This window comes from Bos indicus x Bos taurus, chromosome 19 (assembly GCF_003369695.1).
Source record: "Bos indicus x Bos taurus breed Angus x Brahman F1 hybrid chromosome 19, Bos_hybrid_MaternalHap_v2.0, whole genome shotgun sequence".
NCBI classification, from domain to species: domain Eukaryota; kingdom Metazoa; phylum Chordata; class Mammalia; order Artiodactyla; family Bovidae; genus Bos; species Bos indicus x Bos taurus.
In genome coordinates, this window is record NC_040094.1 from 54,835,146 (window position 1) to 54,852,374 (window position 17,229).

The 17,229-nt window shown below is 56.6% G+C and overlaps 2 protein-coding genes across 5 annotated transcripts in view; one reads left to right on the forward strand and one right to left on the reverse strand.

Moving 5' to 3' along the window:
* DNAH17 (dynein axonemal heavy chain 17) overlaps positions 1 to 17,229 on the forward strand; it is a 93,693-nt gene that overhangs the window by 58,320 nt on the left and 18,144 nt on the right. The window contains exons 50-64 of one of the 3 annotated variants that reach the window (XM_027518330.1): positions 341 to 432; positions 1,665 to 1,826; positions 2,338 to 2,502; positions 2,615 to 2,806; positions 5,077 to 5,343; positions 6,066 to 6,227; positions 7,927 to 8,160; positions 9,252 to 9,416; positions 10,936 to 11,031; positions 11,169 to 11,386; positions 13,926 to 14,133; positions 14,377 to 14,492; positions 15,284 to 15,476; positions 15,755 to 15,990; positions 16,625 to 16,747. In XM_027518330.1, the coding sequence (XP_027374131.1) occupies positions 341 to 432; positions 1,665 to 1,826; positions 2,338 to 2,502; positions 2,615 to 2,806; positions 5,077 to 5,343; positions 6,066 to 6,227; positions 7,927 to 8,160; positions 9,252 to 9,416; positions 10,936 to 11,031; positions 11,169 to 11,386; positions 13,926 to 14,133; positions 14,377 to 14,492; positions 15,284 to 15,476; positions 15,755 to 15,990; positions 16,625 to 16,747 (2,629 nt within the window). Of the gene's footprint in view, positions 1 to 340; positions 433 to 553; positions 1,827 to 2,337; positions 2,503 to 2,614; positions 2,807 to 5,076; positions 5,344 to 6,065; positions 6,228 to 7,658; positions 7,824 to 7,926; positions 8,161 to 9,251; positions 9,417 to 10,935; positions 11,032 to 11,168; positions 11,387 to 13,925; positions 14,134 to 14,376; positions 14,493 to 15,283; positions 15,477 to 15,754; positions 15,991 to 16,624; positions 16,748 to 17,229 lie in introns of those variants that run through there. The other 2 variants (XM_027518328.1, XM_027518329.1) reach the window with 2 other exon arrangements.
* PGS1 (phosphatidylglycerophosphate synthase 1) overlaps positions 6,179 to 17,229 on the reverse strand; it is a 65,633-nt gene continuing 54,582 nt past the window's right edge. For both annotated transcript variants that reach the window (XR_003506825.1, XM_027518336.1), the window contains exon 10: positions 6,179 to 6,203. The gene's annotated coding sequence lies outside the window, so the exon portion shown is untranslated. The remainder of the gene's footprint in view (positions 6,204 to 17,229) is intronic.

The following is a 17,229-nucleotide window of genomic DNA, read 5'->3' on the forward strand; positions in this document are numbered from 1 at the left end:
CCGTAAGACCCGCTGCGTTATGGGGCCGACGGCAGCTTCATACTCTCCTCTACTAAATATTTTATTTATACTTTCAAATCAATATTTGTTTTCAATGACGCTGTGTTTCAACAGAGGGTATTATGAGATCCAATTGCTCGAGGCGGGAGGTGGAAGATAGGAAATTCTGTATATAGCAATGACTGACACATGAGCAGAGCGGCAAAATCCCTCCCCCTGCAGATTTCTTAAATTGTCACCGTCTCACAGTCCATTTGCTGTAGAGACTATAGCTTAAGCTTTGCACTTCCTGAGGCCATTAAGAGTGCACAAGAATCGATGTGTCTTTTTCCTGGAACAGCCCTGCACCAGAAAGTGACATCAACGTTTCTTCCCACGGCCATTAAGTTTCATTATGTTTTCAACCTCAGGGACCTCTCCAATATTTTCCAGGTACTGCTCTCTCAGCGCTACGTAATGCCACCTTATGGCCAATGCCTAATCCACGGGTGCTCGCCTCCTCTGCCATTCTTGGGAGAGAAAGCAAAGTGCCCTATGGATAGACGAAAGTGATGGAGGAGGATACGATGCGATGATGTTTGTGACAGATGATGATGAGGGTGGTGACCGTGGTGGTGGTGGTAACTATGGTGATGGTACTGATGGTGACCATGGTGATAGTAATGATGGGGATAATGGTAACTATGGTGATGGGGGCGCTGTTGCTGATGGTGGCCATGCTGATAGTGACAATGGTGGTGATGGTTATGGTGGTGCTGGTGATGAGAGGGGTGCTGATAACGTTGGGAGTCATGGTGATGACGATGAGAGTGGTGGTGACGTGATGGTGGGGCTGGTGACAGTGTGTCTTGGTGGTGGTGGTGGTGATGTTTCCTCTTATGGATGGACTGAACTAGCCACTGGGTTTGGCCACTTAGATCCCCATTTCCTCCTCCAAACAACACATAATGCTCAGATATCCCCATTTTTGCAGATGGGGAGTCCAAGGCTCAGGGAGGTTAAGTCACGCCCATCTCCTCCCATCTCAAGTGTCAGCTCAAATGTCGTGCCCCGAGAGGCCCCTCCTCCTCCACACACACCCTGTCCCACCGTCCCCGTGTATGTCACGGCACACATCACAACATGCGATTACCTTGTGATTTGTCTGTCTGGTTCTGTCTCCCCGCTACAAGGGGAGCTCCATGAAGGCAGAGTCTGTCCCGTCATCGCTGCACTCCCAGAACCCAGGACAGGGGCTTGGAAAATAAGCACCCATTGAACTTGCCAGGTCACTTGGTTGGCAAAGAGCTGAGCTAGGCCAGGCCGGGCAGGCTGGCTGCAGAGCTTGAGCTTGACGGCCGCCTCGAGGCCTCCCATAGTCAGCTCGCGCCTGAACAGACCCCTTGTCCCTTTCTCCACCATCCACCCCATTAGAGGGGGCAGCCCTTAACCCTGTCTGGTGAAGAGAATCCCCCTCACCATCTCTCAGACCACAGACACTCACTTCAGCCTCCAGGACTTGTGGCCTTGGCAGTCTCTAGTTTCCTGGGCCCCAAGTGGCTACTGTCCCACTCTACCAGATCACTTCCTGGGAAAGCGGCCACTATTCTCGTTTGATCCGTGTGCGGCACTTGGCTTGCCTCCCAACATACCTAAGGATGCTGACCATCCCGCGTCTGGGGCAGGGGCTCCTGTTCTCCACCGCAGAGATCCTGAAATTCCCGCTGGACCTCGTCCGCCTCTGGCTGCACGAGGCCGAACGTGTGTACGGCGACAAGATGGTGGACGAGAAGGACCAGGACACGCTGCGCAGGGTCACCATCGCTTCCACCAAGAAGTTCTTTGACGTGAGTCAGGCCACCAGCTCGCCCTGCCAAGCCCAGGAGGGTTCGGAGGGGCAGAGAGAGTAGGGGCCCCTGACAATCCTCGCCTCCTTGCAAGGGCCCTGGGATGGGGATGGGAAGGACCATGCTGGGTCCCACAAGATGGCTCTGCCACATGCGCGTGGCCCAAGCGAGGAGGAGAGGCGATCTCGGCAGGTCAGAAGGTGAAGACCTCTCCCTCCAGCAGCCGGGCAGAGACAGCTCTGCTCGGGGTAACACACTCCGCTGGTGGGTCTGGGGTTTGCATGGTAGAATCATTTTCCTGGACTGGCAGTTCATTCCCAGTGGGACACAGACCAGGGGCTTTTGCCCAGCAGTTTGCAGGGCCCCTGGCAGCATCAGTGTGGGCCCCAGCAGACGTGACCTGGCCTCCTGAGGCCGTCGGGCAAGATGCCAGGGCTGCTGCTTGGGCTCTGTGGGCCCGTGGTGGCCACCAGAGCAGACTCTCCCCTGCCCCGCCCCCATCGACATCTAGGATCTCGGTGATGAGCTCCTATTTGCCAAACCAAACATCTTCTGCCACTTTGCTCACGGGATCGGAGACCCCAAATACCTGCCGGTGACCGACCTGGCTCCGCTGAACAAGCTTCTGGTGGAAGTCCTGGACAGTTACAATGAGGTCAACGCGGTCATGAACCTGGTGAGCCCAGGGGTCGAGTGGGCAGCAGTGGGGCTGGGGCCGGGGGACGAGCGAGGGAGGCGCGTCCTGCCGGTGAGACACCTGGGGTCTCTCCGCTCCGGCTTCTTTTCAGGTGCTTTTCGAGGACGCGGTGGCCCACATCTGCAGGATCAACCGCATCCTGGAGTCCCCGCGGGGTAACGCCCTGCTGGTGGGGGTGGGCGGCAGCGGCAAGCAGAGCCTCTCCCGCCTGGCCGCGTACATCAGTGCCCTGGACGTGTTCCAGATCACCCTCAAGAAGGGCTACGGGATCCCAGACCTCAAGGTGAGGGCATCGCCTCTCAATAAGCCGCCATTGGCAGGGGGAGGAGGGCGGGGGAGGAGGAGTCTGCCCACTCCCTGAAATGGAGCATCTGACACAGAGACTGGGATGGTCACCAGCAGGGTCTTTATCTCAAGACAGCAAAGGCCAGGGCCCACGGCCGTGTGCCAAAGGTAAATGGAAGCGTGGGTTTCCGGTAGATGAGAGCTGGAGTCCCCTCATATAACAGCGGTGAGGGGTTGGGTTCTCGCCTCTGGTCATCGCAGCCTGCCACCTTGCCTTTCCCGGTTTTCCAGATTCAATCATTCAGAACTGGTACTAACTAGCAGTCTCACCGCCTGCTTGGGGTTCTGAGAGGGCCGCTCTCTGAATTAATTGAATAAACATTAGCTCAAACAGGTCTCCCATCCCCAGGACGTGCCGCCGAGGCTTTTTATTGATTTATTTTTCCGGAAAATTTGCTCTCTCGGGGAACTGTGAGCTAGTCAAACATGATTAGTCTAGAGCTTATCATGGCCGCCGCTCAGATTAGAGCTGAAATTGATTTGACCATGTCCCGTGGTGTCTCTCTCTTTGCTTTGGTGCTTCTGTGGGTCAGGACGAGGCTGGCCCAGGGGACCCGCCCCTCCACTCAAGGCTGCAAGGCAGTCACTGCCCAGGTGGCCTTGGGCGGGGGGATGGTCTGGACCCCCGCCAGAGCCTGGCGCCCTGGGACCTCAGCAAGAGGGCAGCGTGGTCTGCGGGCTGGGGCCCCAGGAAGGATAACGGGGATGGTTAGCTGGCTCTCGGCCCTGCTCTCAGGCTGTGCCAGGGACTGCAGCCTCCAGGTGAGCATCCAGCCTGTCAGAGTCCCCAGTGTCTACTCTTTCTATCAAACACTAGCCAGCTCTAATTTTTAAACCCAAGCCTTAAGGACAAGGTCTTTGTAATGTAGGTCCTGCCTCCTGGATTGAATCAGAGTGTGTGGATTCTCAGCTGAGCTGAGCGGGTCCTCACTGACCCCACAAGTGCTCTCAGAGTGGAGAGAATCCTTGCACCCGGAGCCGTGTAGCGGTACTGAGTTTTCTCCACTGATAAAGCTTCTAGTCTGTTAGCTTAATCATATTGCTTTTATCTTCATGATTGCATCATACTCTTTGCCCTCGTGAGGGCTTTGTTCCCGTTACCTCACCCTGGGACCACCCGTGGCTGTTGCTATTTTATTCCCTGGCATGAGCTGCAGCAGCTCTCTGATCCTTGTCATCCCCATTCACTGTTCCTGCACCCCTGATGAGCCAGCTTTGCACTCGTCCCTTGTCATCATTTATTAAGTAGCTTCTGTAGATTCGGAAGTAAGGACAGCTATAAACAGAGCTATAGGACCTTGCATCCTATTAGGGGAAGCAGACTCCTGAACGGTTAGAAGATGGATTATTATTGTTCTGATAGTAGTGTTGCAGTAAGAAGTTAACAAGGTATATGTTGTTAGTATAACAGATACGTTCATGATTATATTATAAAGTCACACCAACAGCCATGGGCGCCCCCTGGAAGCCGGAGACTTGGGGGCGAGGGGAAGGGTCAGAATCCAAGCCCGAGGGCCATCATGTGCCTCATGGAAAATCCTGGACATATGGTCCCAAGAAAACAAGATACCATCAAGGACATTTAGGCAGAGGAGGGGCAGGATGTGGTGGTGTTCTGGGGCAAAGTGGAAGATGGCTTGAAGACAGCAGAGATTGCTCAGGGGTGATGGTGGGCGGGGGGTGCCGCAGGAGCCCCGGTGACCCACAAAGGCTGGATCCGGGTGGTGCAATGAGAAGGGAGAGACAGAGCGAGTCCCTCGTCGTGGCCCAGTGCTCTGCCTGCACTTGTGGCCGTGGGGGCTTAGCCGGGCTCCCACCCGCTGGGTCAGCTCCCCAGGCCCCCTACACACAGTCCCCAGGCCAGGCAGTGGCACGCTCTTGACTTTTAGGAGCCCTCTTCCTGGGGCCAGAGTAGTGGCCCCCAGAGCTGGGCCAGACCCTCTGAAGAAATGCTTTAAGCTGAGTGACGGGCCAGCCATGTGTCAGCAGCCCAGGGACCCCGGGGATGCTTCCAGTTTGGCGCTTTGGAAAGTGGTGCCTTCACAAGTGGGCCTCCTCCCCTCGGGGCCCTAAGTCTCCATCTACAGACCCTGCCGTTTCTTACGGGGCCGATCCGAAGGTGCCCCCCTGCCCTGGGTGGTGGTGCGAGATGCTTCTGAATGAGCATCTTCTTGGTGAGACCTCTAAGGGTGTCTTCCTGGGGTCCAGCTCGACCTTGGCGCCCAGTACATCAAGTCGGCCGTGAAGAACGTTCCCTCGGTGTTCCTGATGACCGACTCCCAGGTGGCCGAGGAGCAGTTCCTGGTGCTAATCAACGATCTGCTGGCCTCGGGGGAGATCCCGGGGCTGTTCATGGATGACGAGGTGGAGAACATCATCTCCTCCATGCGGCCCCAGGTGAAGTCCCTCGGCCTGACAGATACCCGAGAGGCGTGCTGGAAGTTCTTCATTGACAAAGTGCGCAGGAACCTGAAGGTAGGGGGGCCTGGGGCCTGGAGGGTTCCGGGGGGTCTTCTAGGCTGGGTCTTCACTTGGGGAGGAGTTGGGGGCTGTTCTACCTCGCACAGGAAGTGGAAAACTCTTAGGAGAGTTCCAGTGGGCTGCCTGGTGGAGGTGGGCTGTTAGTAGTGCCCCGTGGCCGAAAAGAAGTGTTTTCTGTATGCACTCCTCTCCCATAGAGCTCGTTAAATAGATTAGTTCACCTTGACCTTCCACATTCCCTCTTGGGGGATGCTGGCTAAGCTACTCGAGTTAGACTGAGTACGTGTTGGGTCCTTCTCTCCCTTCCGGTCTGTGTCCAGTAGGAGAGCTGCCCTCTGCCCCTCCCCGCCCCTGGCCAGGTGGCACTGCTCTTCTCGTACCTCCCTCCCCACAAGGACCAGACTTGCTAAAGGGACCTGCGTCCTCGCTGCCCAGCATGGATGCCCACTCCCCACTCCCTCTGGCACCCAGCCATCCTTCCGTCTTTGCGAGGGCCACCTCAGGAGAGCTTGGGCTCCCCTGCACCCCCACATCATGAAATGGCCACACTTCTCGCCCAGAATGGGGAATGTTCTCCGCACCACCACCCCACCCCCGCCCCTGCACTTGGAGACAAACACCACTCACAGAGTTTCCCTTCTAAACGGGATTTCTGCAAAAGCAGCACCGTTTGGCACTGCCGTCCCCCAGCGAGCAACCTCTGTGTCCTCTTCTAGGTGATCCTGTGTTTCTCCCCTGTGGGCTCCATCCTGCGAGTGCGAGCAAGAAAATTCCCCGCTGTGGTCAACTGCACGGCCATCAACTGGTTCCACGAGTGGCCGGAGGACGCCCTGGTGTCCGTCAGCGCACGCTTCCTTGAGGACACGGAGGGGATTCAGGTGAGTCTCGGGGCACAGAGCTGGGAGGGAGGGGTCCCTGTCATCTACCTCCAGGGACGGGATTAGGGTGAGGCACTCGCCTTGGGCGCAAAACTTAACGGGGCACCAAAAACTGCACTAAGATCAGCAATGTTTCAATGCGGTATTTTTTAAAAATCAATGCTGCAACATTCAAAACATCAAACTTATAAACAAAGGTCATCATTTGTTGATCTTGTGGCCCTGAGTCACTCTTACAGGGGAATGGTCATTTCAACCAGCTGGGGGTCCTGTGCTCCACAGGGCCAGTTCAGGGAGGTGTGATGCCCACGTGAGAACAGATGGAGAAGCTCGGGCTTTGAACACGGTCCCTGGTGGGAGCCTGTTGCCGAGCTCATGTTTACTTTGATCCATGTATACAGGTGCACACTTTTTCCTCCTGCCTTGAGCCCCAACACGGCTCAGCCCAAGGGGCTCTGCCCGGGGCTGCTCCCTCACCTGTAACCTGCCTTTCATAGGGCAAGACAAGTACAATGGGGCAACATAAGTCTTCTTTTACTTTTTACCTTCCATTTACGGTGTCTGTGTTTTATCAAAAGACAGTGCCCACATTCACCATCTGAGTTCATTGCTGGCCTAGAAATGGTCATTAAACTCTGACCCAGCTGATGCAAGTAATCGCAAGCCTAGAAAAAAATCCCACGTGGTTATTGTGTCTGATTTATTTTGAACACATATTCAGTGGGATAAAATAAGCCTGAAATTAACCTCCTCCCTGGCTTTTAAAGATGGGCAAAGTTCCCTGCTTGCATGGTTAGAGCGTTCAGCTGCGGGATGAGCCATTCCTGGGAATGCAGCTCCGACCACGTGTCCTCCACGCCCCAAGTGAACATAGAGGCGGGGGCCTCCTAGGACCAGGGAATGGCTCCACCACCGGCACCAGTGAGGGCTGCCAAGTAGATGCCAAAGAAATGTGTGTCGGATGAATACCTTCCCAAATCAAGGTGGCGCTAGTGATAAAGAAGGGCTTCCCTGGTAGCTCAGTTAGTAAGGAATCTGCCTACAGTGGAGGAGACCCAGGTTCGATCCCTGAGTCAGGAAGATCCCCTGGAGAAGGAAATGGCAACCCACTCCAGTGTTCTTGCCTGGAGAACCCCAGTGGGCAGAGAAATCTGGCGGGCTGCTGTCCATGGGGTCGCAAAGAGTCAGACACAATTGAAGCGACTTAGCATGCGTGTACAAATGTTGCTCAGACAATTCGTGGGGCAAAGCTCCCAGTGCTTGTCTTCGGGCAGGTTGGCGGGGCCCAGGTGGTAGGGGCTGTGATCCTGACATGGACACAGGACAGAGGAGGCTGGGAAAGGAGTTACTAACCCCCCAGGCCCACAACAGGAAATGCCCAATACATGCTTACAGACATCCTGGTTATTCAAATATGCTGAATATATGAATGTGTGACTCAGAACCGTCATCACCTCGGCTGTGAAAAGGTGCCCTGGTGGTGCCACGTCACCATTGCCCATGAGAGCCCTGCAGGCCTTGTCATCTCGAGCCTCACTGGGCACCTGAGCTGCCAAGACTGAGAGGGGGGTCCCTCTCATCCAGGGTCCTTGGCAAGTAAGGGAATCCACCTTGTGGTCCACTGTGGCCAGCAGCCTCCTCTTCCCCGGGTCGCTTCCACCAGGGCACTGGGGAGTGAATGGCCTGCCTGTCTTTGTAGCCGGAAGTCAAGGCCTCCATCAGCCTCTTCATGTCCTACGTACACACGACTGTCAACGAGATGTCCAAGGTGTACCTGGCCACCGAGAGGCGCTACAACTACACCACGCCCAAAACCTTCCTGGAGCAGATCAAGCTGTACCAGAACCTGCTGGCCAAGAAGAGGATGGAGCTGGTCGCCAAGATCGAGAGGCTGGAGAACGGGCTGATGAAGCTGCAGAGCACGGCCTCTCAGGTAAGAGGAGAATGGGGCCACGGGACGAGCTTCCGGAACCATCCCCCAGACATGTGACATGTTGGTAAGGGGACCAGGACCCCCGCCTTGGGGAAACTTCCACTTGTAAACTAGAGTGAGGGTGTTGACCGTGACAGCGGGTCCCAGATCCTCTCGGGATGCTGAGGCCAGGTCAGGCGCTTCCTTGGGGAGGGAGGGCCTGAGTCTGGAGGGGTTTGCTCACCCCGTTGGGTGCAGCTCTTGAAGGTGGGTCCATCCTAGGGCACTGTTCACACTGCCGTGCCCCGATGGAACAGTGTCTGCTGTACTTTCACGCCACGTTAATTTTTAGTCTTCTGCCTGGTTTTGAGGGTCTTCCCTGGTGTAGCCCGGGCTCCCTCTTTACTGCCCACTGTTGGCGTCTCCCCAGGGAGCCTGGTAGACAGCCCCCGAGTCCCTGCCTCCTGGCCAAAGGTGCAGGTGGGGAACAACCCCCGACACAGGCGGAGCTACATGCGTCCGGCCACCCCTTGGGGGTCGAGAGGGGCACATAGTGGTGGGGGATGTCCAAGAAAGCGCTTACAGGAGCTGAGAAGTGGCCTGCCCCCTCCCTGGAGAGGAAAGAAAGAGGAGCCTGGCCCAGCGGGCGTTTCTTTTTCCCCAAATATACCTTCCGGAAGTGGTCCTAGGACACAGTGAACGAGCTCAGGAGAGGGCAGTTACAGCACCCAAGGGGCTTCCCCAATGGTAGAAATCACCCAGATGGGGAAGGATGTCTCACCCCATCACTCACCACTTCCCAGTACCCTCTCCACCCAGCCTCTTGGGGCCTCACCCGAGCACCCAAGGCAGCATTTCATCCCCAGCCCCCAGCTCTCACAGCCCCACCCACCAGCCTCCCCACGACTCCTCGGCACCCCGGCCACCTTGACTGCCGCCTCCCCAAGCCTCAGGAATGGGTCTTATACTTGTGATGACCCTGTGTACACAGCTGGTGCTCAATGAATACTTACCTTGGAGAAGCTGAAAAAGCACAGAGAAATGCACCCCAGGGAGCAGAAAGCAACTGGCCGGGACCCCAGCCTACCCGTCTCCCTCACCTCCCCCTCCAGGTGGACGATTTAAAAGCCAAGCTGGCGGTTCAGGAGGCAGAGCTCAAGCAGAAAAACGAGAACGCGGACAAGCTGATCCATGTGGTGGGTGTGGAGACCGAGAAAGTCAGCAAGGAGAAAGCCATTGCTGATGAGGAGGAGATCAAGGTGGAGGTCATCAACAAGGTAGGCGGTGGGCAGCTCCACTCGGCCAGGCACCTTCCCCGAGTGACCAGTATCTCCCTGCGGGCCCTGGCAACCCAGCAGGACTCCTGCAGGGAGGGCACCTCCCCTAAATGCAGGGCCCCTGGCTCAGCAGAGGGCTGCCCTCCCAGGGCCCCGAAGTGGCATCTCCTGAGCTGGTAAGAAATGCAGGTTCCCAGACCCCGGTTCTGCTGAACCGGGTCTGCATCTGAGGGACATAATCATGTGAGCACATCAAGGCTTGAGAAGATGGCCTCAGAGCCCTGGGCCTCAGACTTCCTACACCAGGAGCCCCCAGAGGTTCCAACACCCCCGACTCTGGTGGGCTCCACACTGAAGCTCCCTGTGGTTGGGCTGATTTCTCATCACCCGTCTGCGTGCCCTTTGCGTCATCAGTCATGCCTCTGCCTGAGGGTCTAAATTAAGAGCCTCAGTAATTGTCTGCTGTCTCTTGAGCGGGCCTGAGTCAGCCTCCTCCCACGGCTGACAGGAGTGGGAGGCCTGAATACTTCCCACCAGCGCTGGAACGAGGGAGGGTCCCAGGAGCTCCGCTCGATCCCTCATGGTCAGCTGTATGACCACAGCCCTGTTAGGGTGGCCGGAAATGTGCCTGACATCTCAAAATTAGCAAGTGATACAGCCAATATCCGAGCCAGGGCCCACACCTGCGCCTTGAACCCTGGGACCTGCCTTTTGATACTCACATGCAGCTTAATGTCTGGGCGCCCACCCCTCTCCAACCCCGGATCCCAAAAGGGCCCACCCACACGTACTCAGGGAGGCTGGGGGCTGCTCCCAGCACCGCCGGCCAAGTCAGTGCCTTCCAGGCCCTGTTCCCTGAAGTCGGGCACAGGGTGGGCTTCTCCAGAAGGTTCTTTGCAGAGGGACCTTCTTCCTTCTATCCACCCTCCCCCGTGTCCAGCACAGCTCCCAGCCCCCATGGCCTTCTTCGTCTTCCTCTGCTGTCACTCAGGTCCTGATTGATTGATAGGAAGCTTCTCCCAATCTCTCTGGTGCCTGGAAGCTCAGAGAGGTTCTTCCCAACCCGAGTGAACGCATGCATGCGTGAATGAATGGATAGATGTGTGAATACGGGTGTTCTCACTTTAAGAGGAGGATGGCCTGCACCTCCGAAACTGGCCCAATCTGGAGGAATTCCACAATGGCACCAAGAGACGAGGCCTCAAAGCCCTGGGGAGTGGCCTGCATGGGCCCAGGTTTCTCCTCTGGGCCTGGAAGCTGGAGCCAAGAGAAGGCAGTGTTCCCCTTCCTGAATCCCAGGTCAGCTGACGGCCCAGGGCCTTCTGACCTGAGTGTTTTTGGGCAAAGGAGCCAGCAGGCGTTTGGGGGCAGGAAGGTAGACTCCAGATGGTGACCCAGAGAGTGAGAGCAGAGGGGAGTGCCCGTCCTCACCCCTCCTCGCCACCCTTCAGGGTCCCCTTTCACACGCACCATCCACATGGACCCCAGCATCCATCTTTCCCATCTGGCTTCCTTCCAGAATGTCACCGAGAAACAAAAGGCCTGTGAAACGGACCTGGCCAAGGCAGAGCCGGCCCTGCTGGCCGCGCAAGAGGCTCTTGACACCCTGAACAAGGTGAGGGCAGGAGGAGGAGTAAGAATCAGGGACCGGGACCCCCAAGCTGAGAGGAGATTCCGTGGGGTCATCGCCAGGACCTCCCGGTCCTGCTCAGGGCTAAATCCCCACTCAGGTCCGTCCACCTGTCTCTGCAGAACAACCTGACTGAGCTGAAGTCCTTCGGGTCCCCCCCGGATGCCGTGGTCAACGTCACGGCTGCTGTGATGATTCTGACTGCACCTGGGGGCAAGATCCCCAAGGACAAGAGCTGGAAAGCTGCGAAAATCATGATGGGCAAAGTGGACACCTTCCTGGATTCCTTGAAAAAGTTCGACAAGGAGCACATCCCTGAGGCCTGCCTGAAAGCGTTCAAGTGAGTCAGGGCTCGGCTGCCCCCATGGGGTCTGCCCAGGTCTCATCCTGTCAGGAGCACATCACGTTCAGGCCCTGTGCGGTCATGAACCTCCTCCCACCTGTCCCTGGCCCCACACCACATGGTCCCAAGGGAAGCCTGTGCTTGCTGAGGGCAGGGCAGGGTCTTGAGCGACACAGTGAAGGCGGGACCCCAACTTCCTCCTACCTATCCGTGGCCCCACACCACGTGATCCCAAGGGAAGCCTGTGCTTGCTGGGGGCAGGGCAGGGTCTTGGGCGGTACAGAGAAGGCGGGACCCCACAGCCAGCAGGCAAGAGTCTGGGTGCATTTACCTGGACCTGGCTGCCAGGGCATCAAGGTGAAACGTGATCCCAAGCCCGGGGGGAGCCTCATCACCCTCTGTCTCCCCAACCTTGGTCGATCTAGCTTCTTAAATGGGGTGAGGGTGGGGTTGGAGGGGTGGTCTACCCACCCCCTGGGTGGTGCTGCGTGCAGGGATCAGTACAGGACCCTGCTTTTGCTCCTGGCACTTTAGAAGTAGCAGTGGGTTTTAGCCTTTTTGTGTCTTGTTCATAATTTGTCCCAGCTGTGCACGCATGTAGTTATTTTTAGTCCCTTATAGTTTCTTTGCATTTGTTGCTCAAGGAGACACTTGTCCAGGTGCAGTCACTGCAGCAAAGGGCCCCAGGTCCTAGTCTGTCTTGAGGTGGGACTTGGAAAGGATATGTAGAGTGGGCGCTTCCACACCTTGCCCCGTAAATCCAGTAACACCAGCATTGGTGAGCACTGCACTTGTGAGCAGGCTTCCCAGGTAGCGCCAGTGGCAAAGAACCCCGCCTGCCAACGCAGGAGCCGTAAAAGACACAGGTTCGCTCCTTGGGTCAGGAAGATCCCGTGGAGGAGGGCACGGCAATCCTCTCCAGTACTCTTGCCTGGAGAATCCCATGGACAGAGGAGCCTGGGGGCGACAGTCCACGGGGTCACAAAGAGTCGGATACGACTGAAGTGACTTAGCACGCACGCACTTGTGAGCACTCTGTGCCTAGCCATCCCCCCCAACCCAAGTTCAGGGCCAAGCTGACCTGACCCCAAGCGAGAAAGGGAGGCCTTCCCATGACCCCAGTGAGCCCAGGTGAGACCCCAGCCTCTCGGTTCCATCTGTATCAGAAGAGAGCTGGACGAATGAAAAGCATTTGATGACTAAGGAATAGTGTGAAGTTCAAGAGAAACACTTCCAGACTCGCCTCCAGGAGGTGGTCTGTGTTAACATTTGGCATGTTTCCTTTCAGTCTTTCTTCTAAAGATTTCCCCCTGGTAGTTGAAAGAATACTGTGTATATGCAATTATCTGTTCTGCTTTTTATTTTTTACTTAACATTGCAGGAGAAAAAAATCTTTTCCCTATCTTGTCAAAACACTTGATCTGTTTCTTTTTTTTTTTTTTAACCACAGATGAATTGTAATTTACTTAACTATACCTGCGCTGTTGAGGGTCTAGGCTGTCTCCGCTTCTGCCATCATAAACAGTGCCATGATAAATGTCTTCTCCTTGTCACCCAGCAAACTTCGCAACTGCCACCTCCCCATGCTGTCTGGAGTGTGCTTAACAGATGCAGACCCACCACCTAAATAGAGTGTAAAAAATGCCAGATAGAGGAGGTGATGGGCTGTGTTCCCCACCTAAACTCAAATCACACTTCAGTTATGATTTTTGAATCATCCATTCAGAATTCCTTCTGCAGACAGCTCAGTCTGTTAACGCTCAATGATGTCACCATTATTTTAAAAACACTAGTTTCTAGAGCTTCTTAGCTGCATCTGCGGGCACTGTTCCTCATCACTTTCGTAAGATAACACCTTAACGTCACCTCTTTGAAGTCTCACCTGTATGTAGAGCCTGAGCCTCACCGGTGATGCTGGAAAACTGGGCCCTGGTTCCGACACTTCCTGTGGGCATAAATCTGGGCAAGTTGCCATCCCCCCAGCACCAGTTTTCTTGCTGAGGGCCGGAGTGGTTGCAGAATGAAAGCGAGACCAGCTATAGAAGCAGCAGGGAACAGAGAGTTAAGGGGGGGAAGCAGCAGCTTTTCTTCATCTTGAAATCACTACTTCTTTTCCCTTTCATAGGCTTCCCTGATAGCTCAGTTGGTAAAGAATCTGCCTCCAACGCAGGAGACCCTGGTTCAGTTCCTGGATCGGGAAGGTCCGCTGCAGAAGGGATAGGCTACCCCCTCCAGTATTCTGGCCTGGAGAACTCCATGGACTGTACAGTCCGTGGGGTCGCAAAGAGTCGGACACAACTCGCGACTTTCACTTTTTTCCCTTTCATACCCTTAATTCCACTCCAGAGGAATTATCTTCTTATTATCTTATCTTCTTCTTTCTGTGATCATGAAGATGCCAGGAGATAGTAAGTTAAACGTTCTGCTCCTCCTACGGCTCGTAATGGGCACTGGAGTCGCAGACAGATGCGGAGCTGCAGGCAGGTGCAGGGTGGCGGGAGCCTGTGTCCCCAGCCTGCTGTCACTCGCTCCCCAGGCCCTACCAAGGCAACCCGACCTTCGACCCCGAGTTCATCCGCTCAAAGTCCGCGGCTGCCGCGGGCCTGTGCTCTTGGTGCATCAACATCGTCCGCTTCTACGAGGTCTACTGCGACGTGGCCCCCAAGAGGCAGGCCCTGGAGGAGGCCAACGCTGAGCTGGCCGAGGCCCAGGAGAAGCTCTCCCGCATCAAGAACAAGATTGCCGTGAGTGCGGCCCGCGGTGCGGCTGGCCACCATCTCCGCCTGAGAGGGGTTGGCCTGGCCACCCCTGTCAATTACTGAGCATCTGACGTGGGGCCCGGAACACCCTGGAGGCCGCCTGCCTCGGCCGTGCTTGCGGCCCTCAGGCCCCTCGGGGATCTCAGCCCTCCCAGGGCTCAGCTGCCTCTACTCCCAGGAGAGCCAGGGGCATCCCGATTTCAGGGCCTTCCCACCTTGTCTTTCCAGGAGCTCAACGCCAATCTGAGCAACCTGACGTCGGCATTTGAGAAAGCGACAGCCGAGAAGATCAAGTGCCAGCAGGAGGCTGATGCCACCAATAGGGTGATCTCGCTGGCTAACAGGTACCTCGCCCCCACACCCTGTCACAAGACCCATCCTGTCCTCAGACCCACCACCCCCAAAAGGGATGAGCCCACAGAACGGCCTCTTGGGGGATAAGCCCCAGGTGCAGCCCCCACTTTCTGAGCACAGAGAGTCATGAGGATTAACGCTGGGAGGTCCCAAGGCTGCCTACCTGGCCTCCGGTGGGATGTGGACTCAGCTCTGCTGGGACAGTCAAAGGTGGTCTTTCAGTCACCCAGAAGAAGGGCTGCTCAGGTGATGCCAGAGACACACCTCCATGAGCCTAATCGGGCATCTGTACTTCTGCAAACCTGGCCCTGCTCTCGGACGCTGGGTGTGCTGTTCAGGGTTGGGGACCAGCCCTCGGGCTAGTGGCCTGAGAAGCACGAAGCACAGCCTGGAGTCCCCACCCCACACGGGGCCAGGTGGCCGCCAATGGACTAGCCACTGCCCAAAGCATGTGCTCAGCAGTGTCCAGGCAGTGGCCTCGGTGGTCAGGTCACGTGGTCAGATAGCATAGAGTGCTTGTGAGGCCAGCACCCTGGGGACAGAAGCTCGGCGTCCCCAACCGCACCCAGAAAACATTAGCTTTGCTTCCCTAAAGCGTTTTCTCCCCCAAACTCCCCACAAAGCACACTCGCTCCTGAACCACTGAGCAAAGGAAGGCTTTGAAGCCACGAGGTCCATGGTACAGATGGAAGCACACCTTTCCCATCCCTCCAGCCTGCCCTCCCTCCCGCCGGGAGCACGGGCTCCTCTCTCGTCCACTGACCCCCGGCCCCCACCTCAGGCTAGTGGGAGGACTGGCGTCAGAAAACGTCCGCTGGGCCGAGTCGGTGGAGAGCTTCAAAGGCCAGGGCATCACGCTGTGTGGCGACGTCCTGCTGATCTCTGCCTTCGTCTCCTACGTGGGCTACTTCACCAAGAAGTACCGCAACGAGCTGATGGAGAGGTTCTGGATCCCTTACATAAACCATTTAAAGGTAAGAGGTCCCGTGGTGTTCATCAGGACGTCTGGGGAGGTCTGTGGGGGAGGGGAGGGCAGAACCAGCCAGGTCTCACCGTCGCTCCTGCGATGAACAAGGCAGAGGCTGTAGGGTAGCCAGGGTGCAGAGGGGGGCCTGGCGCGGATGATGCTGACATCCTTTCTGGCCAGGTCCCAAGCTGCTGCGAGCGGCTATCTGCCCCTGTGGCCCACGTGTTATTCAGAGAGCCGCTTCCACCCGAGCAGTGAGTCAGGCCACACCGCCCCCCTCGGCAGGTCCCGATCCCGATCACGAAGGGTCTGGACCCCTTGACCCTGCTGACCGACGACGCAGATGTGGCCACCTGGAACAACCAGGGGCTCCCCAGCGACCGCATGTCCACGGAGAACGCCACCATCCTGTGCAACACGGAGCGCTGGCCCCTCATCGTGGATGCCCAGCTGCAGGGCATCAAGTGGATCAAAAACAAATACGGCAGCGAGCTGAAGGCCATCCGCCTGGGACAGAAGAGGTGCGCGGTCACCGAGGCGGGTGGGGTGGGGGCTCCAGAGGCGGTGCCAGCCTGTTAGCTCAGCCAGAAGTCCGTGAAGCCCACTCAGAGGCTTTCACTTGTTAAATGAATGGACGGGTCTTTGGAAACAAACACTGGCCCACGGGGGCTCGGATTTTCTTAGTTCTTAGACCCCGGGGAATAGCACAGACAGTGAAGAATCGAACTCGATGCTCCTCTCTCCCCATTCACTGCCGCTCCTGCAGGGGCAGCGCTGACACCTCAACCCCCACCCGCGGTGGTCCTGCCTGGTCACTGGCTGGCTGGGAGGCTGCGGCCGGTCGTCTTGCCATCTCTTCTCATAGATGGGACGCAGTGCCCCTAACACAGCTGCTGAGAGCCTTCCCAGGGTGCGGGGCAGTGAGAGGAAACACAGATGTGGAACGTTTAGCTCCGCAGCCACAAAGCAGTTCCATGTTCAAACCTCCCCACCTGGGGGTGATTCACACAGAGAGCCCTGTGCTCCCCTCCGGAAGGACCCTCTGGGGAGGAACGAACTACTGGCCCTTCAGTCACCTCTCCTGTCCCTCCTGGGGCACACGATTGCGTGGTCACCGGGCCCCGAGGCCCTCACGACCTGATGCTGTGCCCACAGCTATCTGGACATCATCGAGCAGGCCATCTCAGAAGGGGACACCTTGCTCATTGAGAATATTGGCGAGACCATCGACCCGGTTCTGGACCCCCTGCTGGGCAGGAACACGATCAAAAAGGGAAAGTGAGTGACAGGTCCCCCCACGTGAAGGTCCTCAGCACCGAGGTCTGGCCTCCGGACGGAGAGGAAGGGCAGAGCCTCGGCTTTCCTCGGAGCCGCAGGGGCTTCAGCACAACGCTGATGGGCGTGATCGGGGAAGCCCCCTGGGAGGGGCCACCGGGAGAGCAGTGGTAGGTCCACATCCCAGTTAGGGAGGAAGACCTACACCAACACGGCATCAGCGATCGCCTGCAGACGGCCATCCTTCACGGTCATCTTTTCTCCTGTTTTCATGCATTTTGCAAATCTTGAACCAGTATTATTATTTCTTCCTATTTAGCTGAGATTCATATAACGTAAGTTAACCAAAAGTAACCAATCCAGTGGCATTTAGGACATTCACGCCTGGTTTCTCTGAGTATCTTTTCAAGCTGTAGTAAGCATGCATACTTCGTTCTTTTTACAGCTGAATAATATTCCATTCTGTGGATCTGCCACATTCTGTT